Source organism: Oculina patagonica, chromosome 5 (genome assembly GCF_052425735.1).
Source record: "Oculina patagonica isolate OP01 chromosome 5, crgOcupat, whole genome shotgun sequence".
Classification (NCBI taxonomy): domain Eukaryota; kingdom Metazoa; phylum Cnidaria; class Anthozoa; order Scleractinia; family Oculinidae; genus Oculina; species Oculina patagonica.
This window is the reverse complement of record NC_135762.1, coordinates 8,389,964-8,413,266: the sequence shown is the minus strand read 5'-3', so window position 1 is coordinate 8,413,266 and position 23,303 is coordinate 8,389,964. Positions and strand designations below refer to the sequence as shown.

The following is a 23,303-nucleotide window of genomic DNA, read 5'->3' as shown; positions in this document are numbered from 1 at the left end:
ATTAGTCAATGTCTTTGTGAACCAGCATATTACTCACGCTGCTTAAATGATCATAACGACGTAGGACATGTTGAAAAAATAAACATGTGTAAACAAGCACTGTTTCGAGTATTTCGATGACCTTTTACAGCCTAAGCCCCGGGGCCTTCGCTTAGATATAGATATTAAACCGTAAAAAAAAGTCGTAGTGCACCTTTTCAATTTATATAATTTTAGTATCATTCGAGGAAGGGTATTAACCCGTGTTCAAGTTGCAAGAAACATTTCGCTTTCTGTCTTCAACTGGCCAGTACACTTTCGCAGGCCAGTATATCACTTTCTAATAAAAACCCCATCATGCGCAACGTCTCGAAAGCAATTTTGACAAACCGTTGCGTTGTTGACACAAACTGTTTCGATGGAGTAAATTCCGTGTTAGCCTGTGTACAGCAGTCCCGCTCCGCTCAAAAAAATCGCGGAGGGCTGTACACAGGTTAACTCCGCGTCGGAAAACCAAAAAAGTCTTTTTCAATTCATTCCTTCTCGCCAGTCTACACCACGACTTCACAAAAGATTTCTTAGCCGGAACACGTTTGTTTCGTTTTCCTTCGCCACACGGAACAACTCGCAATTGCAAACGATGTTTTTCCGAATAAAATAAAACATTTCGCTCAAACAGATTGGATCTTTGTCCTATTTCATGTTGCTAACAGATCACCTTACGTAAATTAACTAGAGAATTACAACGCGACCATTATCACTTTTTAATTTTTATTTTATTTTATACCAGCTTTGTTCCCTAGAGTTATTATTTCGGCCCGGAGGATCGCCTATTTCGGGTATAACTAAAACTTTTACCGTGTTTGGGCCGATCAGTCTCAATAAAAACGTGACAAAGTAATGCAAAACATGCCCACAAAATAGTGAAAATTCTTGTGATTCAGTCTTTGTCGATCCTTTTAATGTATTTGGTGGCCTGACTTTACATTTTATATTCTAGTAAAAGAGGCAGTTTAGTGATGATTACTTGGAAATTAAACATTTTTAGAACGGAGTAAGGCATTATCCGAAATAATAATCATGAAAGTAAACATCATGTATATTTTTAACATTTTAGAACTATCGAGGTATTGTTACAGGCCAAGTCACGTTACGTTTCAGATGTACCCCCACCCACCTACCCACTCAAGTTTTCAAGGGCATTGTTCCATTTAGTCTTCAGGGACAATCATCTTTCTATTTCTGCTTCGCTATGAAGACGTCCTCTGTATTCGTTCATGTATACCTCCACGCAGAGACATCAAAAGGACTTCGCTCAGAATTCTGTGCGTAGCAGGCGCATTTAGATAGCCTCTGACCATAGGAGGTGGGACAAGGGTATTTACCCGCATTCCAAGGGACACCTCGCATATTTCATCACTTCGAATTCGCCATCCACCTACCCACGCATAACTTCTAAAAGACATTTCTATCAAAATCATTACATGACTGTGTACATTTTTGAGTGATAACAGACTATGTTGGTCTATTTAGGGTTTCGATGTTTTACCATAAAGTCGCCGTTTGTAATCTACAGCGTTTCGAAAAATTATCAAGACGAGATGAAGTCAAAAAGGCTCTGCTCATTGTGTACTGTAACTTAAAACTTATCAAATTTATTTGGACAGTAAACTTTTCCTACAGACGATACACGTTTGTTTTAAAATCAATAACTGATATCAACAAAGGGATTTTTCCCGGGTTCTAAGAAATCGTTCCCTTATTTCTATTGGCCGGCGCACTACAACATAAAAAGGCCCCCGACCCACACACAAAGGCCAATTGTCTTTCAGCTTCACTGGGATAGCACATTACGTTAAAATCAAAGTTGCCGCTAAACGAAAAAGTCCGTAGAGTGAATCAATCAAGATATATCTCGGGAAAGCTGGTATCTCCGCAGCAACTATGTTTTCTGCTAAAATGATTCTCGGATCGCTAGCAGTTGCAGTATTAAGCGACTTGATTGCCGTAAAGTACTACCCACAAGGCGGCTCGAGACTCGGCTGGACCCTCAATCAAGCGAAAGGCAGCTTAGGGAAGTTCCGCAATGTTACTCATAAATTTGCGGAACTCTTCTGCAACAACCCCGACGAGTGCAAACAAGCGACTGACGAGTTCTTTGGAATAGTTTCCGAAATCCCACAAGATCTCATGGAGAGGATTGTGGAGTTTGTAAGCAAGTTTTCTTCCGCATCGAAAGCGGAATCACAAGATGATGGCGCCGTACAGAAGAACCAAGACGCCGCAAAGAAGGGTGCTGTCGACTTTACGAAAGGTGAAGTGGAAGTCAAGGGAGACGAGCAAAAGGCAGAATTGATAATAAAATCGTTGAAGTTTTCGAGTTACGATGAAAACAACCTTTGCGACCTCAAAGAAGGGATTCCTCCCGAAGAATATGACGTGACGGTTGACGAAATAGCCGATCTTACAAACATGCCGGAAAAGCTCAAGAAAACAATTAAAAGAGCAAAGAATTTCACCGGTGGAAATGTCCTCGCCGTCAACAGGTTGCAATTCAAGGCCGCAGATGGAAACTTGGTTTTTGGGCGAGTGGCTGTCATTCGCAGAGGGAAAGTTCTGGATATGGCCTATTCGCTGCACTCTGTGGAATACGAGCTTATGCCAAAACAGCGACAGCCCGATAACGCAGACAAACTAAAGCAGTTTTCCGGAAGCCTTGACGAGGGAAACGGTGATAGCGTGAATGAGGAGCCGGCGGCTTTCGAGGGAATTTCCATGGAACTGCGAGAAGATTTCCTGGCGTTCTTTCACAAACAAGCCATCAAGGGATTTGTAAAGCACTGTGATTACGTCTTGAAAACCATGACACACAACGATGACGTTGTGCGCGCACTCGGTGTCCAAAATGGTGACGCACCCGGTGAAAACAGTGGCCATTAAACATTTAAGCCTTCAATTCTAAATATTTACCCTTATTAGTGATTTCAAAGCTTTTTTTATTATTTTATTTCTGAGAATTTGGTGGTAGTCATAACAATATCCAATATTCCTTTCTTTTGTAACGAGCTGTGACGTAAGTAGAATGTAGTTTGAACGTTTCCAAGAATAACTATGACCTCTTCCCTAACACGGCACGAGAATCTAGTTACATTATAGATCTAAGACTGTAACTGAACGCTCCTAGACTATCCACAGTTTCATAAAAAAATAGCCTAGATTCTTTTGGAAATCTACTTTTACAGAGAAAGCTATTTTTATCAAAATAAACATGGCGCAATGGTTATCGAAACGGTTAAAATTGTTCACGGGTGTGCAAAATTAAAATGTTGTTGGCTTACATTACTTTTTTATTTTTAATTATAATGTGGAAATTTAATTAGTTTTAATTTAAATTGAATTGACGAAGCAAAAGATTTTTAAAAGTTGTAGCGTTTTAGTAACGTTTTTAAATTTTCCATCATTGTAATTTAGCTTAGTAGTTTTTTATCTTTTTAATTTTTATGTAAATTTTTTAGATGCAGGGCCCCTCTAGATACCAGCCTGCGAGCTGAATGGGCTATCCTGCTTAATAAAGTTTATTTTACTTTACCTTACTTAAAGGAGAAGTTCACTCCAGAATGGCCATGTATTTTCTTTACGCCAATTAATCTGATCTCAATTAAGAGAAGCTAGAAGTACAAAAAGCACTCGGCTGCGCCTCGCGCGTCTCCATGCACTTCTCTTGTGTTCTGAAAAATTCCCACGTGCTTATATAACTCAACAGTTGCACTCCGGTGCGTTTTTTTCTTTAACAGAACTAAGTGCAAGTATACAAGATAGAACAAGCAAAGTTACCGGATGCAAAGGACTAGTTTAGTTAAGGATATATAAAGGCAAAATAAAATAGTCCAGAGGTAGTTTATGTAGTTAAATAAACGACACAGTCAATTCTCTTTTGGAGTGCCGGGCGTGAGAGTGATAAATCTCTAAAAAAAAAATTCTATTTCATTTCAAAGGTTTCATCCAAGATCTTGTAAAATAAGTGTGCCTTAATTAGTGCGGGATGACTTATCATTATCAGTGCGTCATCGCTTTTTATAATTAGTGCGAATGTGCAACATCACTAGTACTTACCAAGCAAAAAATAATGCGGGCTCACCTAGAAGACAGAAGTGAGATGGTACTACGGATCCTGGGACTAGTCCCAGGATAAGGGTCTCAATGGGGTGGTGGCTTTTACGGTTAACGGTTAAAATTTTGGCCTTTTTACGGCTAACGGTTAATTTATTTCCATTACGGTTAACAGAAGTTAAAAGTTAATTTTCATTGTTTTTAATAGTTAAAAATCAATTTCCATTATTGAAAAACATATTTTAGGTCTTAGGACCATTTTTGGGACGATGAAGTGAACTAGTTTGGTTTATTTATAATCACTGACCGATTTTTACGGTTAACACATTTTACGGCTAACGATTAAAATTTTCCATTTTTTACGCCTAACGGCTAAATTTTTGGCCGTTTTACGGCTAACGGTTAACCCCATTGAGACCCTCCAGGATCCCTTCACAAGTCCCTGCAACAAGTCTCTTCGACCTCGAGTGACCTGCCCATTTCAAACTTGAGTTGTATGAACGAGTAACGAGACTTTTTCCTTCAATTATCCTTCCTCCTTCGTGTAAGTCTCGGTACTGCATGTGACGTCATCGATTTACATGCCAAATGTCCATAATCAGACAGTTCATAATTTAAAGTAGGAAAACGTCTTACAAATCATGCCTAAGTGAGTACCAGAACAACCTGACCTTGTCCGTCTGCATGTATTTTTGCCGTTTAAACACTGTCACAATTTTTAAAGCAAAGAGGTTATTGATCTGAAAAATAAGAGGAATAGTAACTGTATTTGCTTTATTGCTTAGCAAATAACTTTAATTTCTAAATTATTTACTTGAACACAACTACCCAGTCATCAAAGTGCTAGAGCTAGTTTTAGAATTGGTACCTCTTAGGGGTAAAAAATGAGTTTGGGCCACGCCCACAAAACGAGATTCTGGTTCCGACCTCCCGTCATTTTTACAGGGGATTCCCCCAGGGTCAATTCAAATGGATTAGCGTCATCTCAAATGGTTTAATGTAACACAAAACGACCTGTAGTGGACTGTAAATTGGGTTTGAAATGGTGTAGCCCAACGTCAAATTGGTGGGTTAATCGAAACGTGAAGGGTTTTGGCAACTGCTCTACGTATAAATAGCTTTGCATCCATGACAAAGCAAGCGTCTTTAATGTGGAACTTGTTGCCGTGACCCTAAATGGTGTAGCATTCTCAACCGCTAAAAAATATACGAAGGTGAAATTACTGACATGAAATGGAACAGCACGGCGGGGATGAGTTAGGGGAAGGGGTAGGAAGGAAACATCCGTGATGGAGAAATTTGGCTCCAGAATACCTCACGAAGCTGTACGGTCTGCACGACCAACAGGGCGGCTCTACTTCTAAACGGATTGAGGTTTACCAAACATTAGCATTGGATGTGATACGATTATTACTAAAGTACAGTCAATAGAGTAAGAACGTTCTTAATAACTTTAAACTGAGAGAAAAGACAAATATGAACTTCCTTAGAAAAAAAACCGAAGAGATAAGTTCATATCCACAAAATGAGCTTAATTGCAAATAGCGTATTTAATTTTTTTTTTATTATTATTCTATTTAGTGACATCAGTAACTTATTGTCAATCTCCTAACTTAAGGCGGGGGTAAATGAGAATTTGAGTGACATTTTAGGAGGTTTAAAGAAAGGAAAGGAAAAAGAAAATTGTTTTTGAAACACCACCAGACAGTTGACACCCACGCAAGAGCACTCAGGGTGTCAGGAAACTCAGTTTTGTGTCCATCTGCTAATTTTTAACTTAAATTCTAATTAAAGTTTACAACTCATTTGAGAAAAACTATCTACTCCCAAAAATTCCCAAAGTTCACCAAAAAATGCACAAAACACCGCAAAACATAGATTTAGGAAATGAGCAGAGAGTTTTTGGATTGCTCGAAACGCTAACGAGATATTCACATTAAACCCACATAAACGGCAAAAAAACGGCTTTCACGTGAACCCCCGCCTTTTAAAACTGCTAAATATTTGCCAAAATGAATGCATACATACATAATCAAAATGCACTTACAATATAAATACATAGGTGTCGAAAGCTAATTAAATAACAACAATATATTGTTTTGTGGAAGTCAACGTCCCCGCAAGGCCCTTAATACTACATAAATAAGTAATAAAGGTTTGCAAGAAATTAGACTTCAAGTAGTCCTGCATTTTTTTTTTTGGAGTCAGTCGTTTTAATAGGCGAAAGCGACAGAAAATTTCATTGCACAAGGCAAGGAGACGCGAGAGAATTAATTCAATGACGTTGACTAGCAAGAAAATTGCATTGCGCATGGCGGAAAGTTCGATATAGAGCTTGCTAATTCTTGGTTTTCACGTGACGTCATCAAAATTCTAAAATCCAGAATCGCAAGACCCCTGAGTTCTTATCCTTCGCTGGCTATTAGACGTCCTTAATATATATCATTTTGAAGGTTTTTAGCTCGATAGCAATCGCCGTCTTTAAGATAGAGCATTTTGAATTTCGAAGTTTCTCGCCACACGAGATCCAAGATGGCCGCCAGAAGGCTGTCATGTTCTCTTTAAAAAATGACTTATTTTGCGATTTTTAACAATCTGAACAGTTGAGGTGTTGCTAGAAGTGTTTATGCGAATGTTTACTTGTTTACGAGGGTGATCGGACCGCTTTTTGTAGCAAACTTTAATGCCAGATGTTTTCATTGATTTCCGGCGGCCATGTTGGAGTCCAACCAGTTGGACTCCATCATGGAGTTTCCATACTGTGCTCTCTAAATTTGCGTGAGACATTTTGACGGATAACTCGAGTACGGAACAAAATACGGACCTGAGAATTGGACAAAAAGTTTATTTAGTAGTTTTCTACAACCTGTAATATTCTTGATTTTTTTGACTCAATAGTTTTGGATTTATTTTTTCGCGGTGTGACAGTGAAAACCACCTATTATAACCCGGGCACCCGAATCTCCGAACGAAGCATGGATAACTGTTTTCTTTTTCCTTATTTTTGGAAAACAGCTTTTAGCGTTTGGCACTGAAAACGTGGCTGACCTGCCAAAAATATTTAAAATAAAATATTTTAAAAAATAATATTTAAGTAAATCGCAAATGTATATTTTCTTTTGGTGGACGTAAAATAATAAAATTCGGCGTATGTTGGAAAAGAAAACCACGATGGTTTTGCAATTTTTTTTTTCTTGAATTGACGGCTACTTTTACACGTTAAGTTGAAGACATATTCCGACAGTGGAAGAGAACTACATAGATCTTAAACCCGGGATTATTCAGTAAAATATTCTTTCATTACTTGACCGTCACTGTCATTTGCTTCGCCGTGGTCGTTGCCAAGTTCCCTTTTCCGCCGAGCGGGAATGTTGTAGTTTTGGTAGCCGGTTATTGTTCTGTATTTTATTTCGTTAGTTCTCACTTTCTTAGCATTCAAAGTTTTTGTTTACTTGATAAGCACGTGTTAAGTCTGCAATTCGTTCAGTTCCTTGTTACAATATAAATGTTGATTGTCTGAATTACGTTTAGCAGATTTTGGGTATCTTTTTGAAGATTATAACACGATTCAGCTAATAATAATAATGAAAAACACAATATGCACAAAATCTCCTGTTGAATCGGCACAAATTTGTTCGCCGTCGCTCAATGGAGTTGTAGTTTCGGGACTGACTGACTCGGTGACCACTCAATAGGAGGGCGTTTATAAAGATACGACTGTATTTGGAATGAAGTATCTTAGCACACCTATTTTAACTGGGATACCATTTTGGCCAAAAAAATTATTCTTCTTCCCAATAAAATTAATAATCGTATCTATAACAAAATTCTCGTTTTTGATTGGTTCTGCGCGCGCCTATTTGTCGCGTAATCGGCGCGCGATCACGTGGGTGTCCAATTACAGGTATCCAATTTGAGCAACTTCAAATTGGATACCTGTAATTGGACACCTACGCCATCCGCGCGTCAATCATGCGCATTTGAATGGGTTTTTTCTTGCTGTTTTCTAACTTTTTGTGCAACCAACTGAATTTACCTTTGACTTTTCCTCACAGAAAAGGTTCCTAAAGACTTCCTAACCTCGAATTTTGTTATTGACACGATTAATTAGTAATTGGACCTCGTGTCGTACAATTCAGAGAGTAATCGTGCTCGTAATTTCAAATCGTCCTCGCGCTGCGCGCTCGGCCGATTTCGAAATGACTCGCCCGATTACTCCCTGAATTGTACTCCACTCAGTCCAATTACTATTACTAATGATAATAACTCACTCAAACCATCTAAGAGCTTCGAAATTATCGGCATAAAGAGGAACGCTTAGATTTTTCTGCAACTCAGACGAATTACCCAGCAGCTTATATCCCAAGACTTTCATCAAATGACCACAATAATATTCAATGATGCTGATAACGTTTTGTGAAGTTTTCATTCTCCATCTGTTCGCTCTTTCAGCCGAATCTTGCCTCCACTTTGCAGCCTTTTGCTCGCTCTCTGTCTTTGGCTTGTTCGACGCTAAATAAAGCCAGTTGCTAACAGATTCGTCCATCGGTAATCCAGCAAACTCTAGTAAGCCTGGAAGTATTTTAAATGGGGTTGCCGATAGATCTTCAAAGCGTAATATTTTTATTCGCTGTCTCCAACTCGGTGGCAACTCTTTGGAGATGTTTAGGTTTAATTCAGTTTGTCTACAGTTTTCATATGCATACTTCTTCGTCGCTGTCAAACTAGTTTTGTCCGTTTCACGAAAAAAACTTGCAGCTTTGGACGAAGAAATAATCCCTCGTGGATCTCTAACCACAAATAGCAGTTTACAATCAATTTCATTTGAAGAATCGCACACATCAATCAACTGTTCTATACTGTTGTTTGGCATTCTTGTCATCAGAGCTTTAACCACAGTTGTGCTGTACTTCTTTTCACAAACTTCCTCCAACGTTTTCTGATCAAACGCTCCTGCACAATCCTGAATATTCCACTTCGGATCAGATACATTGTAGCGGCAAAAAGGAGGCGACGAAAGAGCGATGCTAGCTTGCTCGTCCCTCGGATAATCTCTCGTTACCTTTCGATAGTAATGATGCAGGTCATTAGCGTGTTTGGGAGATACAAATTTACACTGGAAAACACCTTGCATCCACTCAAAGCTTTTCTCTTGGTAATCTCTGTTAAAAGGCGCGACTCCTCCATGAAGGCGTTCGACGGTTTGATAAGGCTCAAACAAGTAAAATACAGACGGATGGTAATTGAAAATATTTCCTGTGAAGCTCGAACCAGAACGACCATGAGCAACGACAATTAAGTTCTGTCTCTTTTTTCGTTCGCTTACCACCGCCTGTTTCAGTTGAGTCTTGCCGAGATCCTGAAGTTCACTGTTCACCGAAATCAAGCTATGATTTCGAATCTTGCTCAAGTCCTCAGCTCCAAGATGGCTGAAAGGTTGGATTTCATTGAGGTTTTCCTGTAATCCGCTTGACGCTATGCCGGCAAAGAAGACATAACTTGACAAAATAAACAGCAAAGCTGCCGTTACGAGACCAAGAAGACGAAGGCAACGCCGCCGAAATCTCAGGCGAAAAATCATGTTGAAAAGGTTTTCTTTTCAGGAAGACGGTTAGCCGGCTTTCTTTGACACAGTACAAACACAGCTGCGGTACTTCGAGAAGGGTAGAACGAGAATATTTTTGTATTTGTTCGATTTGGCAATGCACACAATTCAAACAAATGTGATGTCGGCACCACGCAAAAACAAATCCACTGCAAATATTTTAATCCATTCTCGTCCCCATAGCCCTTTCGTTTCTCTTAGCCGGCTGGGCCTTGGCACGAGGAAACAAAAAGCTCTGGGGACAGAGAATAACCGAAAAAATTCGAATTTTTTTTGATTGGCTGTTCGAAAACAAAGAAATTTTACACGGAAGTCAAAATGTTCGAAAGGCTGATGGCGCGAAAATATGAACAGATGAAGACATAGAGGATTTGGAAGACGATCCTGCCAAACAAACAGCGTCCACCAACTTTGACAACACTTGTCGCTGTTGTAATAAAACGGTTTTACTTAGAAACCATCCAGTTAATATTTTTGGCGAGAAAAGTAACAAAGAGCCAGAATTGCTAAAGGTGCTCGAGTTTTTAACTGGAAAAGAAGTCAAGTCTGACGATGGCTTTCCGAATAAACTGTGCCAGCCGTGCTTTCGAAAGGTTAAGACAGTCATAGAATTTCGTTCGCTGTCTTTGGCGTCACTTTCTAAACAGGAATTGTCGATTAAAGCAACTGGTGTGAAAAGAATGTGTGCCTCGCAACAAGTAGAAGACTCGCCTAAATTGTGCTTGACAAAGAAGGCAACACCTTCCGTTTTGAATGTAACCCAAGATTCGTGCGTCGAGGCATTGAACCATTTTTCATGGGAAAAAGTAATGGTTGAGATGAGAGACCGGTCTTGGATGTTCTTGCTACAATTAGCAAACAACCGTCAGAGTCACAAGTGCCTCCAGTGTGCTTTGGTTACCCAGTTTTGATGTATCAGAGAAATTCCAAGCTGGGTATGCTTCAGAAGTTGCTATCAATTTTGCTTATGTCCGGTGGATGTAGTCGCAGGGTGAGTACACTCGTTTCAGTTTAATAAACTTTGCTAGCAAAATTTACCAGTAGCTTACAGGTATTTTTAAAAAATAGAGGTTTTCTTCCGAATTTGAAAAAAAAATGGGCGAAGATGAGTTTAGCGGCCGGTATATGCGGACCCCCGAGGAAACAGCCTATTTTTTTTTTCATTCATTAGAAAAGAAAAAAATGCGCGAATTTTTTATTTGTTATTTATTTGATTCGAAAAAATGGTAGTTATTTCAATGGAATAACCAACTACAGGTAAAACCTTAGCTTTATTCCCCTTTTTTGTATGTTATTGAAATGTTTGACATGTTCAATATTGCTTTGCTATTATTATTTTTATTATTATTTGTAAACCACTGGCATTCAAGAGATTTTTACATGAACATATGTTAGTTATGTATACAGATTACATAGATATTGTATAGAGGTGGCTCTAATGTTCCAGTTGTGAGTAGAAATCAAGATCGTTTGTGACCCTACAACATCAATACATTGCTGTAGGTTTTTTATACATTGCTGTATAATGGCAGTCAGAAAAACAAAAATTCTACAAAGTTCTTACCTACATTTAACACTTGCAAAAAGGGTTAGGGATATAGGTAACTAAAATTTGTCAAATAAGTGGATGTACCTATTTTAATTACTCCATATCTTGAGTATGCAAGCTCAAGTAAAATTCTTTCAATGGACAGTTTCATGTTTATTGAGTCCTGTATGTTTAAATTAATTTAAAGTTTTGTTTTCAGATATTCACTTGCTTGAATGCTATTGGAGTCACCCAATCTCAGAAGACATGGGTAAGAGCAATGGATCAAATTGGCAGTGGTTTGGTATCAAAAGTCCAAAAGCTAGTTCAAGAGGGTCTTGAATTTTATATCAACTTTGACAACCTTGACTTCAAGATCCTTGCAAATCAGGTTCTCACGAATCACCGTAACACAGATGTGCATTGGATTAACCAGTACATCACCTTTGACCAGGTGCCATCCACACATCTTGATGATCAGAAACCACTGGTTGATTTGAAAGAACTGCCTCTGACGGAGTACTTACTTAGTCAGGGGGAAGAAAAGAAGTTCAGAAGTAATATCACAGTGTTGGCTGCTAGAGTACTTACAAAGATGGTTCCATCATTCCAAGAGAACTTGATATTAGACACCGTGTTTTCTCTGTTGCAGTTGCAGTTAGTGCGACTACAGGAACGTTTCAAAATATTGCACCTAGCATACCTAGTTGGGAATATGCAGGCCTAAAACTCTTCCTGTAAATACAATGCATGCAATATGAATCACATTCAGATTGTGAGCATAACATTTTTATAATGTGGGAGTCAGTGGCACTGCATTAAAATCATAATGAATTTTGTGAATGTTAACCCCAAACAGTTGTAAACTAATGCAAGGGTAGCCATGCAAAAGTACTGCCAAACAAGACTTCCTACATATGGTATTGTATTCTACTAGGTCAGACAATAATTTGCAGGCTAAATTTTTAGTTGAAAGTTACCAATAAAAGTTTTTAAGGATTGGGATGGTCTGAGTGAATCCATGAAATAAAGATGATGAAATACAGTGTAACCTTAAAAAAGGAACATACTATTAATACTTTAACAATAAAAACATACAACTAGTCATGGTGTCAGTTTCAAAATGGAGTGTTTTAATAAGCTATTTTATGTCCTCAAAGCATATTGTTTATAGTTACAGCACTCTACTTTCTTAAATGTGCTTGAAGGTGGAAAAAGACAAAAGTAGAAAATTCATTTACAGCATGTAGTATTATAAATATAAGTCATAACAACATAATTTTTTGTTACAGAACCTTATAATTATATTATTACTGTTGTCAATGGAAATAACTAAACACAGATAGTAATTAATAAATACTTGCCACTATACAATGAGATGTGCTTCATCAATTTATACGACAGCTTTCATATTACATCTCACTTCTTCGCAATCCAACACTTTTCTCAATTTTCCAACAAATGCCTCCGGGTGGCCATAAATTATTCGATACTTTGATTGCTTGATATCGTTGATTTCAACTTCACTTAGCGACTCGGTATTACGAACCATTAGACAGGTGACATTTAAATCATTGAGCTTCACTGTTTGGTCTCGCATTAATGCATTTAGTGGCGAAACAACCAAAATAAAAGAATTAGTTTACGACTTGCCAAAGCTTGTCGTTAAAATAACAAGAGTGTCTTTCTTTAGAAGAACAATGTTCCGTATTGCCTCTTTCTGTTCACCACGGAGGGAAATATTTTCCAAACTGAGACCACTAAGCGCCCGTGACAAAGACTTCTCGAATCCCTCGAATCGTGGCTCGACGGCCGCCATGATAATGGCATACAGTCTATAGACACCTCACGACTGCATACATGAAGACCGGAAGTCCTAGAATCTAGGACTGGAAATCCTGTGTCCCCAGAGCCCTTTGTTTCCTCGTGCCTAGGCCCTGCCGGCTAAGAGAAACGAAAAGGGCTATGGGGACGAGAATGATTTTAATCCACCATAATGCTCCTTACCAGACTCTTTTCGAATCCCAAGCCCCAACCGTGATGAGCTGAGTTTGAACTGGAAATCAACAAGTCACGACGATTTGACCTCTCCGAGGGAGCAAAAATACAAAATTTGCAGAAATATATTACTGACAGTTAAAACTATGAGTATGAATGGTTTTAACAGTTAGTAATATATTCATGCTAATGTCGTATTTCTGCTCGCATTTGAACAAAATTTATCTCTAAGAAACCACTCATCAAAGAATATCAATAAATGTGAATAAAAAGAGCCGATAAAACGTCTTCTGGTGCACTGCATGATTTCTTTGGTGGTACGATGTTTCATCGTTATTTGATCAATTTGAAGAATCCGTCATAAACTTTATAGTCTTATAGAAAGATCCGTACATGATACATCATTTGAAAGGTGTTGATCAGAAAATTTCATAAACACTTGGACAAAAAAGAAGATGGTAATAGCTTTGAAAGAAATGGGTTGAAACGTTAAAAAGAAACAGATTAAAAAAAATGTTTTTCCCTGTTTATAGTAGGTATACCCCTAAACTATATCTTATTGTGCAGATCTCAGTTTATTGGTTAAAAAAGTTGCAAAGTTATAGGGGTGGTCAATCATGTCACAACTAGGGGAGGTACAATTTTATGCTTTCAAAATGCAGATCTTTTGAAGACAAGTTTGGTGTCAAAAATTCAAATTACCGTAATTGAACAAATATTGACCAAGATATGACACTATGTGCCATTCGGCACTCTTAGGTGTTAAAGGGCTAAGGGAGGTATATTGTCCCATTTCGAATTCCGCTCTGTCGCCGTCTGAATTTTGTCTATAGATGACGTGAAGTACACAGAGCAGGTTTCTCTTAGGCATTTAAATTAATTAACCAGTTAAAACTTTTCTCAACTGAATTAAAACTACGTTGCTAACTTAAGTACACGTTAGCAGAAGTTTCTACAGGCGTTTCAATTGGGCATTTACTAAATTGTTTATATAGTAACACTTCTGGACAAACGAAATTTCTCAACTTACAAACAGTTCTCAACAGCACTGACAGCATGGCGAAACAAACAACAAAATTTCTCTTTTCACTGACGTTTGACCTTGACTCCTTTTGCAGCCGTTATTTGGGTCGAAGTAGGCCTCGACAGGTCATAATTTTGGAATAGTGGCGCGCTGTTTTATATCATTACCCGTTTTCGATATTCACGAAAAGTGAATTTGCATCTTATTACCTTACTCTTACTAATTTCGCGCGTACTTAATTTCGCGAAAATACTGGAGCCGAATTTTCGCGAGTATTACCCTTCGCGATTGCAAAAAAAAAAATAGAGCAAAACTATGAGTGAATTAAATTTCGCGATTTTGTCAGTGTTTTATAAATCAGTAGTCAAAGACTAAGGAACAACTGGAATATACAAAGGTCAAGTTCAGTGTAACTAAAAGGAGCCTGCAAACGGAGGCTTTTTTGACTGCACTGACGAGGACGGGTACTGGCTGATTTATATGCGTTTTATTACACGACTATCTAAGTCAATATTCGTATTATCTTTTGACCAACAATTACCACAAATGTTGTATCACATGAGTGGAAACTCACCTAAACTGTCTCGGTGCATTCATTTGACAATTTTTATATAATAATTTCTGGTACAAAAGGATTAAACAGGCCTGAACTGGTCTGTACTCTATAAAGTCATTAAGTTACAAAGTTATAAAGTCCTTATTTAATATTTTTCTCTTTAATGAGTTTCTTTCAATCATTTTCGATTATTCCTGGCTTATTTTCGCCCAAAAGGCTTTTTGATGTTCGGAAAGAACTGGGATTTCAAAAATGGTTAGGCTTATTTAAAAGGAACACTCAAGAAACTGCATTAAAAACCCTTTAAGACACAAAACAATTTTTTCAGTTTTAAAAGAACATTAAAAGTTTCTGAAATACTCGGTAATGACATCAAATACAAAACAACCCCTACAAAATGGGAGTTTAACAACGAAAGAAAGTTTATTGTTTCGTTAGAACTAAAAATTAATTGGATGGATTTTTGCGTCTAAGATCTTGGGGACTTATTTTCAGAACTGAAAAAGGTGCTTATCTGTTATAGGAATTTTACAGTATATATTATATTGCTGTTATTCCCGAAGAGGCCAACACGGTATGATGACATGGAAGTCTTGTCCTTAATAAGTTTCATCTTGTTCTTGTTATCATTACTGTAATTTGTTCGATTTAAAAAGACAACTTTAGCTTCCAACAAGAAAAATAAAAGTCGGACCGCTACAAAACTCCAAAGGAGAGAGGATAAGGCCTAGATTCAAACTCATCACTATACAGAAGAAAGGAATAGCAGCAAATTAAAACCTCTCAGGCTACAGTTCAACTGATCCTTGTTGACGTTGATGTTTTTACTCGAAATTCCTTCCATCCTTTTCCTCAATCACTATAGACTTGTATAGTTCATATGGTTAGACTGTCTCCAGTACTGATGCAATTTCCCTCATTTGTCCGGCGAATTTCTAAATTGAGAAGGCAGAGAACTGGAATGTTAGTTATCAACACGTTAAACATAGTCTTCTCTACTAACTACTGTATGGTTAGAAATCCTCATTACAAAGATCTGTATAGATCCATACATTATACTATTATTGTTTTAGCTTGTTGTGTCTTCTTTTCAAAAAAGCCAAAAACGAAAAATGTTTAAGAAAGAAAAATCCGACTTTTTGCTCTCTAAAGTTTGATTTTGAGAACCGAAAAGTGTGACCATTTTGCGCGTGGCCAAAACAATCACATTACAAGGTCGTGACGTAGACAAATTGTTAAGACGGCTCAGCGTAATGGCCGACAAGGGTCGACAAGAGGGAAGAAGAAGACAAGAGGAAATTATTGCGTGTCCGATGGCCCCCAGTGTAGCCAATTGTAAGAATAATTTGTTGACTCTGGGAATATCAATTTTTTTCCTTCACGGAAGGACGAAATTTATGAAAGAAGTGGACTCGGTTTCTCCGAATTCACAGGAAAGTTCTCGAGCCATCGAAGTCAGCGGCGTTGAGCTCGGTATATTTTGACAAAAAGTGTTTCGAAAGCAAAATTCTCCGACAGTCGAACACCTCCTTACGGAAACCTCTATAATACGGAAACCTCCCTATTACGGACCTGCAGTTCACTTGGTCTCAAAGAGACCAAAATTCATTAAACTAAACCTCTGTAATACGGACACCTCAAAAATACGGTCAGTCTTCTCTATCCCTCTGGTGTCCGTATTAAAGAGGTTCTTCTGTAGCTGAATTGTTATAATAATTATGATTACAGACCAAACTGGACTCCACTCAGTCCACATGTTTAACCATAATATATTTAACTTTTTGATTATCTGGCACAGACATGGAGAGAAAGTATAAAATGTTTAAGTCTTTCAAGCCCTTACCTTAAATTCGCCAATGGTCATTTCAAAAGACTTTGTACTGGGTGCCCCAGAAGGATCCGTGACTGTTACCAAAGCTGTGATGTAAGGAGAATTTAGACTGCGACAAGAACTGGAGCTCACACCAACAGATAGCTTCCATTTCATGTCAAGCAACTAAGGAGACCAACACAGAACATGAAATGTGACAGGTTAATTGTAGTAATAACAATCTACTCTAAAAGCTTTTCTATTAACAGTTAATGGTCCTGGTTTCTGTAGCATTAAGCAGCTAGGAATATTTCTACTCCCCCATGAATGGGATGCTAGTCCATCACAGGGTACCCCCCCCCCAAGCATTATGTCGCCGGTACCCATTTATACACCTGGGTGAAGAGAGGTGCTATGAGAGTAAAGTGTCTTGCCCAAGAACACAACATAGTGACCCCAGCCAGGGCTGGAACCCGAGCCGCTTGATTCGGGGTCCAGCGCACTAACCATTAGGCCACTGCGCCTCCCATATGGTTTGAAATAAGCCCCCTCTCTAATAAGCCCCCCACCCCCGCTCCATTAAGTAGCCCCAGCGAAAGGTCTTGAAAAGAAATAAGACTAATGGGTGCTTAACAGATCTTTTATTGTATTTGTTACATTTGTACATATAGTATGGGTGTCTAGTTACACACACACACCCACCCACCATTGTATAATTTGAACTTTCTTGAACGTACAAGTTGGACACCTACATTGTATGCCTATCAATTACATGAATTTAAATAGTTTTTTTTTCTTGCTGACCAGTTCCCTTCTGTTTGTAAAACTCAGTGATGGAATGCACTACATGCGAGCAGGCTCTCTCTCCTTGCCCTCGGAGAGAGAGCCTGCTCGCATGCTTATTCACTACTGGCTTAAAGATTGCACATTACCTGTCCCACATTCAGAGTTTGAGTTAAGTCAGAGCTGCTTAAAATCTTCCCCTAAAAAAACAATATCACAATCAATATTGATTTAACCTTAATTTACAGTCTCCCAAGACTTGGGTTGGCATCACCAAAATGAAAGAGTGTGACTTAAATTAAAAGAATCGTATTGACTCCCTATCCAGTGTCTGAGTTTTCAGAAAAAGAGGTTCTCAAATTTTATTATTAATTTTCAACTATCTTTAGGGTATATGATGAAATTTCAGCAGAAAAGAAGCTAGTTTTAAGGTTAAAATGTGTTGAATCTGTTTATTAACAGTTAATAATTAATTTGCATTTCAAAATGATGTAAGAGTCACATAATACCAGACTACAGTGTAAGTCTCCCCTAAAGAGTCAAGGTTCAAACTTTAGTTTTAACACCACATGCACAGGCAAACAAACGACATCACAGGGGCAGATCAAGGGGGAGGGTGGAGGGGGTGCGCACCCCTCTCTGAGATGACCTGCGGCTTAGTATTCACTTTTAAAACTTGTTTACGTCACCAGTCAGTTACCCTATATTTCCTAAGTGGTGCACCCCCTCCTAAGAAACATTCTGGATCGTCCCCTGTATCACATTCTCACCTGCTCATTCCAAACATGTTTGATAACTGATAGAGTGGCTTCCTTCCAACACAAAGATGATTTTAGTTCTGTGATTAGTTTTTCAGCAGGCAGCTTGGCCTTGGCAGCACATCTGTTAAAAATAGGTTTAATTAAAATATAGTTTTTTTACAGCGAAAGAGCCCAAAAGCGTGAGCACTTTTAATTAATTCACATCTTTCATGTAAGATTGTCCAATCAGAAGGCGAGGATACATTCTGACAGACAAACACAAACCGCAAGCGATCTGTTGTGAAAACAGAGTTGATTTTTTAGATCTTTTTATAGCTGCTTACTCTTTCAGTTTTTGGCTTTGAAATCCTACTAGTCAAGAATAAATTGGCAATGGGAAATAAGATTATTATCAGGTAGATGGACATCGGCTTATTTTTATAATGCCCTTTTCTAGAGTAAACCTTAAACAGCAATTCTCAGTTGATCGGCCTGACAACTGTGTGCTGTAAGTGTTATAATGTCCATGACCAACATTCTTATGACATTTTTTTTACTTCCTTTTACTTGTAGAAATTTTGAGTTATTCTGCATATTTCTTTACGGTCAGGCTTTCGGGTATATTTTAACTGCAAAACCGCTGGTCACGGCTTCAGTAAGTATTAGCAATTTGGAGAAATGATTTTAGCATTGAATTTCAAAGCCAAAAATGCCAAAGTTGCTTTGTGAAAATTATTGATTAATTTAGCAGTCCAGGCAAGTTTCAGCTGTTTCCATATTTGAGACGCATGTAGTCATAATCTTTGTGTTTTGTGTTAATGGTGTTTTGCACAAAACTGTTCAAATTACTTAATAAGTGTTCAATTATTGCCAACGAGACAGCCGGGCCAAGAGGCGAGGCTGTCGAGGCGGCAGAATCATAGAGCCGTGTGCGTATGAGTGTATAGGCAGAGAAAATCTTAAGTTCTGCGTAAGGGACTTTTTTTTACCATATTTGGGTGTAAGTAAACCCCATATTTGGGTTGTATTGTTCTTCCCAACTGGTTCCCAGTCTCTCACTCCTTGCTAAAGAGCAAATGACCAAAAATGGCGTCAACGCGGCTCACTGTTAAAATTTTCAATGTAATCATTCATCCCTTTAGCGATAAATACACCTTTAGGGAATTATAAATCGAAAGAGAATACCCTACAGAATATTCGACCGCCGAAAAAATGAACATCAAGGTCTTCAAAGCGATGAAATAATCTTTCGACTTTGGAGTCCTTTGATTTACGATCGAAGAGAGACATGAAAATCAAAAGCGGACTGTTGACTTCAAATAGAGTTTTCTTGACTTATGAGAATGCTGAAGTCGGGTAAATGCTTCCTTTTAGTGTTGATTGTGTTTATAGTAATTGTTTGACCGATGATTTATTCCAAATCAAATACGGTTTATATTTTATTTGGCACGCATTTTCGCTCCGCGTAGGAATAATGCACCTATCAATGGTTTGCCCCAGGATGGGGGGGGGGGGGGGCGGGGGGGGAAGCCACGGGAATTGGACATCATAAGTTCTCCCAGGGTAGGGATTTTGACATCTAAAATGGTCTGCTGGGTTAGAAATTTAAGAGGAGATATGTGAAATTTGACATTCACTAGGTGCCCAGGGGTGGGGAATTCAACTTTGGATTCCAAAAAATTTCAAATTCCCCTGGGGTTGCCTGCCCCCCCCCCCATCCTGGGGCAAACCATTGATAGGTGCATAACATCAATACAAAGCGACGCTCACTAAAATTACTGCATGTCATACACACAAGAAAGTCAAGTTTTTTGCTTCTAACAGTAAATGTAATGTTACGTTAACTTGAATAAAAAATTTGTCTCCAAATAATCCTTGACCGTTCAAGTTTTGTTTTCTGTTCAAATTTTTCAAGTTTTGCGTAACTGAACATGACACTTCGCATGCGAGACTGAAATCTGGCCCGTGCATTACTGTCTCTGATTACTGAAAATTATTTTTAAAAAAGCATCTTAGCAGTTTTGATTTTGGAATTTGATTTATAAGAAGTTCTTGAAATGCAACTATCCCTTTTGTGGACGAAAACATTTTAACCATCGCATGTTGTATTTAAAAAACAGTGATTAAACCTCATTTATTGCCTACATTTTGTGACATTTTAACGTTGAAAAGAATTTAAAGATTTGTCGAGAGTTATCAATCTGTCAAACCCGTAGCCTGTGTAGCAGACATCTGTGCACGTTTTTTAGTGTGTTTAAAAGAGTGTGGTGTTCGACAGGGATGCGTTATGTCAGCACTACTGTTTAACATTGTCATCGATTGGGTGCTGTCTCGAGCTACTGAAGACAGAAGGAGAGGAATATGCTGGACGCTATCAACTGTCCTGGAGGACCTGGATTATGCCGATGACATTGCTTTGCTGTCCCATTCGTTCAGTGACATGGGAGAAAACTGACCGGCTTAACAAATTCTCTCGGCAGGTAGGGCTTAAGATCAGCCCTCAGAAGACAAATGTATTGCCTGTCAACATCTCAGCACCATTGTCCATCAAAGTGGGACAGCTAGACCTTGAAACGACCCAACAATACACCTATTTGGGTAGTACAGTCTGCAGTGATGGGGGGGCTGATATCGACATCCGACAGAGGATTGGTAAAGCTAGAGGGGCCTTTGCAAAATTGCGACCCGTGTGGAGGAGCAAAAACTACAGCAGAAGAACGAAGATTAAGATCTACCAAGCTTGTGTACTCTCTGTACTACTCTACGGATCTGAATGTTGGAGAATGACTGTGCACGACTTGAAAAAGCTGCAAAGCTTTCACACATCTTGTCTCCGAAAAATCTTGCACATCTTTTGGCCACAAAAGATCTCCAACAACAAGCTCTTTAAATTGACAGAACAGGAGGACATGAGTATTGTTCTCACACGGAAACGATGGAGTTGGGTTGGTCATGTGCTCCGTAGAGAATCTACCAGCATTTCTAAAGTTGCTCTCAGATGGACACCAGAGGGTAAAAGAAAAAGAGGCCGTCCAAAATCCACCTGGAGAAGAACTGCAGAAGCAGAACTTCAGGCCCTAAATCTGACCTGGGGGCAAGCTTCGCGGCTTGCAAAGGACCGACAAGAATGGAGGCGACTTGTTGATTCCCTATGCGCCACTGGGCGTTTAAAGGATTGATGAAAAGAGTGTGCGATCGCGAGAATACGCGCGCTGGAAACTACGGCACCTGCTACGCAGGCTATCAAGCCTGTGTCATTTATGAACACCAGAGAAATAGCACTATTATTCGCATATTACCTAAAATACAATTTACCATATTTTGGTCATTTCAAATATAGTTCTATCAAAAACCATTCAATATCTGTTCTTATGAACAAACATGAGTATTTCACTCGTTGGCACTTACCGATAGGTACATGTACAACTAGTTTTATTTATAATCACATACCTGAATATATAGCTAACAGCATTAATTAACAGCTTGGCATCATATGATATCCCAGCATTATGAAGACACTAAAGAGAAAAACAATCCTTTAACATGTTAAAATAATAAATGCTTTAAAGTATTAATGATTGCTCTCCACTATAAGAAATAATAACAAACAAAATATGAATAGATATTGGTGAATATGTTATTGTTTGGTAAACTTGACAATTTGATTAGAAGGAATTTTTTGGATCGTCACAAAGTGCGAGGCAGCGAGGCATACAATCCATTCTGGTTAGCCTAGCACTTCAGTAAGCCTAAATGGCACTCCAGTTAGCCAACATAGCACTCCAGTTAGCCTACAGTGAGCTTAGGTTGCTTGCAGTTAGCTTTTTGTTTGGAATAGCAGGGATGTCACTAAAGGTCAGCTGCTGGCTAATTTAACTGGCTGTAATAGGACTTAAATCTGGCTGAAATTACACACGAAAACAAAGACCTAGCTTAGGTAAACTTTTTGAGCTGCCAATGCCAGAAAAACCAGCTGGGCTTGTTGATGAGCCGGCTCAGTGTTTTCTTAGCTACATTCCTGGAGAAGGGATTTCTGCCTCGCATGCCTCACCTTGCAAGCCATCCTGCCTCGCACATTAAATGTAAGACTCTAATTTTCATGCATTTCTAGCAAGCATCTCATCTACCAAAAGAAGCTTAGAAATTTTTAATGGTTGCTCAGTGTGTAAGCTTATTTTACATGCTTTAAAATAGCACCTTTTGATATTGTTCCACAGGAAGTAATGCAACCTTGTATTGAAGGAATGCTGCTACATCCTGGCACTGCAGGGAGAAAAGGTACTGTAATAAATCGCAGCTCACATGTACAGTAATTATACAGGTGTGGTGGTCAAATGGTTAGTTTTCTGGATTCTGGATCGAGGGGTGTGGGTTCGAGCCCTGGCTGGGGTCATCGTGTTGTGTTCTTGGGCAAGATACTCCAGTCTCTTAGTGCCTCTCTCCACTAAAGATTACAAATGGGTACCAGCAAGCTAATGCTGGGGGGTAACCCTGCGATGGACTAGCATCCCATCCAGGGGAAAGTAGAAATCCTCGAGCTCCTAGTCACTTTGTGCTACTGAAACTGTTCCATTCATGACTGCTGTTTGTGTGTGAAGGGTTATATGGAAGAATTTGTATGCATATCGTAAATAAGTGGCTATAAGGAAAACATTGTTATTCCTCACTCCACCAGATCCTATGAGTGTCATAGTTGATTGTGGCAAGCAGGGAGGGGAGGGTGTTAAAACAAAACTATTTGATAGCTGTGAGGATATGTCATGTAAAGATACACAAAAAATTTAAATCGTGGAATTTTTCTACACTAGAATTTCTTTCTATTAATTTCCTAACTACCATGTTTCAAGAATTTTTCAATTTTCCCGGATCAGATTTTTGGAATAGATCAATGCAAGATTTTACCATTTCAACAAGGATGTCTTGCGGCAATGTATTCAAGGCTTCTACCGCAGAGTTGAAACCTGGCGATCAAACAGCAGCAAAAAGAAAGTAAGCATTCAAAAAATATGTCCGCTTAAAGAAAATCGACCTAAAAACGTCAAGAAAACCATAAAATACCTTGAGGTACATCGGTGAAGACTTGTGACATCTTCATTCCTTGCTGCGTGAGCCGACTTGCACTTGAGCAGCGGTTTGTTAGAAACCAGTTTTGACTCTGTTTATGCATCAA

General features: G+C 38.7%; 4 protein-coding genes across 4 annotated transcripts; 2 read left to right on the top strand and 2 right to left on the bottom strand.

The window, feature by feature from the left end:
* The first annotated feature begins 1,755 nt into the window (after window positions 1-1,755).
* LOC144654205 (uncharacterized) lies at window positions 1,756-3,572 on the top strand. Its single transcript, XM_078514289.1, has one exon. The coding sequence runs from the start codon at window positions 1,924-1,926 to the stop codon at window positions 2,917-2,919; it is 996 nt and encodes a 331-aa protein (XP_078370415.1). The 5' UTR covers window positions 1,756-1,923; the 3' UTR covers window positions 2,920-3,572.
* Window positions 3,573-5,571: 1,999 nt separating this feature from the next.
* Window positions 5,572-9,817, bottom strand: LOC144655295 (carbohydrate sulfotransferase 1-like). Its single transcript, XM_078515509.1, has 2 exons — window positions 8,325-9,817; window positions 5,572-7,876 (listed from the first exon to the last, which is right to left on the bottom strand). The coding sequence occupies exon 1, from the start codon at window positions 9,668-9,670 to the stop codon at window positions 8,357-8,359; it is 1,314 nt and encodes a 437-aa protein (XP_078371635.1). The 5' UTR covers window positions 9,671-9,817; the 3' UTR covers window positions 5,572-7,876; window positions 8,325-8,356.
* Window positions 9,818-10,055: 238 nt separating this feature from the next.
* On the top strand, window positions 10,056-12,314 carry LOC144654203 (uncharacterized). The gene is made up of 2 exons (XM_078514288.1): window positions 10,056-10,685; window positions 11,443-12,314. The coding sequence occupies exons 1-2, from the start codon at window positions 10,605-10,607 to the stop codon at window positions 11,947-11,949; spliced, it is 588 nt and encodes a 195-aa protein (XP_078370414.1). The 5' UTR covers window positions 10,056-10,604; the 3' UTR covers window positions 11,950-12,314.
* Window positions 12,315-14,721: 2,407 nt separating this feature from the next.
* Window positions 14,722-23,250, bottom strand: LOC144655294 (COMM domain-containing protein 6-like). Its single transcript, XM_078515508.1, has 8 exons — window positions 23,192-23,250; window positions 23,036-23,094; window positions 22,331-22,396; window positions 21,584-21,651; window positions 18,164-18,275; window positions 17,543-17,593; window positions 16,644-16,796; window positions 14,722-15,735 (listed from the first exon to the last, which is right to left on the bottom strand). Exons 1-8 carry the CDS (start codon window positions 23,226-23,228, stop codon window positions 15,685-15,687), a joined length of 597 nt encoding a protein of 198 aa, XP_078371634.1. The 5' UTR covers window positions 23,229-23,250; the 3' UTR covers window positions 14,722-15,684.
* Between the last annotated feature and the right edge of the window lie 53 nt (window positions 23,251-23,303).

Bases quoted from the DNA above. Each gene is read 5' to 3' on its own strand.
- LOC144655295 (XM_078515509.1), bottom strand. From the start codon at position 9,670: ATGATTTTTCGCCTGAGATTTCGGCGGCGTTGCCTTCGTCTTCTTGGT.
- LOC144654205 (XM_078514289.1), top strand. From the start codon at position 1,924: ATGTTTTCTGCTAAAATGATTCTCGGATCGCTAGCAGTTGCAGTATTA.
- LOC144654203 (XM_078514288.1), top strand. From the start codon at position 10,605: ATGTATCAGAGAAATTCCAAGCTGGGTATGCTTCAGAAGTTGCTATCA. The intron at 10,686-11,442 runs GTGAGTACACTC...TTTTGTTTTCAG, and splicing joins CCGGTGGATGTAGTCGCAGG to ATATTCACTTGCTTGAATGC.
- LOC144655294 (XM_078515508.1), bottom strand. From the start codon at position 23,228: ATGAAGATGTCACAAGTCTTCACCGATGTACCTCAAG. The intron at 18,276-21,583 runs GTATGTGATTAT...TATTTTTAACAG, and splicing joins GCTGTTAGCTATATATTCAG to ATGTGCTGCCAAGGCCAAGC. The intron at 15,736-16,643 runs GTAAGGGCTTGA...TTCTCAATTTAG, and splicing joins TGACCATTGGCGAATTTAAG to AAATTCGCCGGACAAATGAG.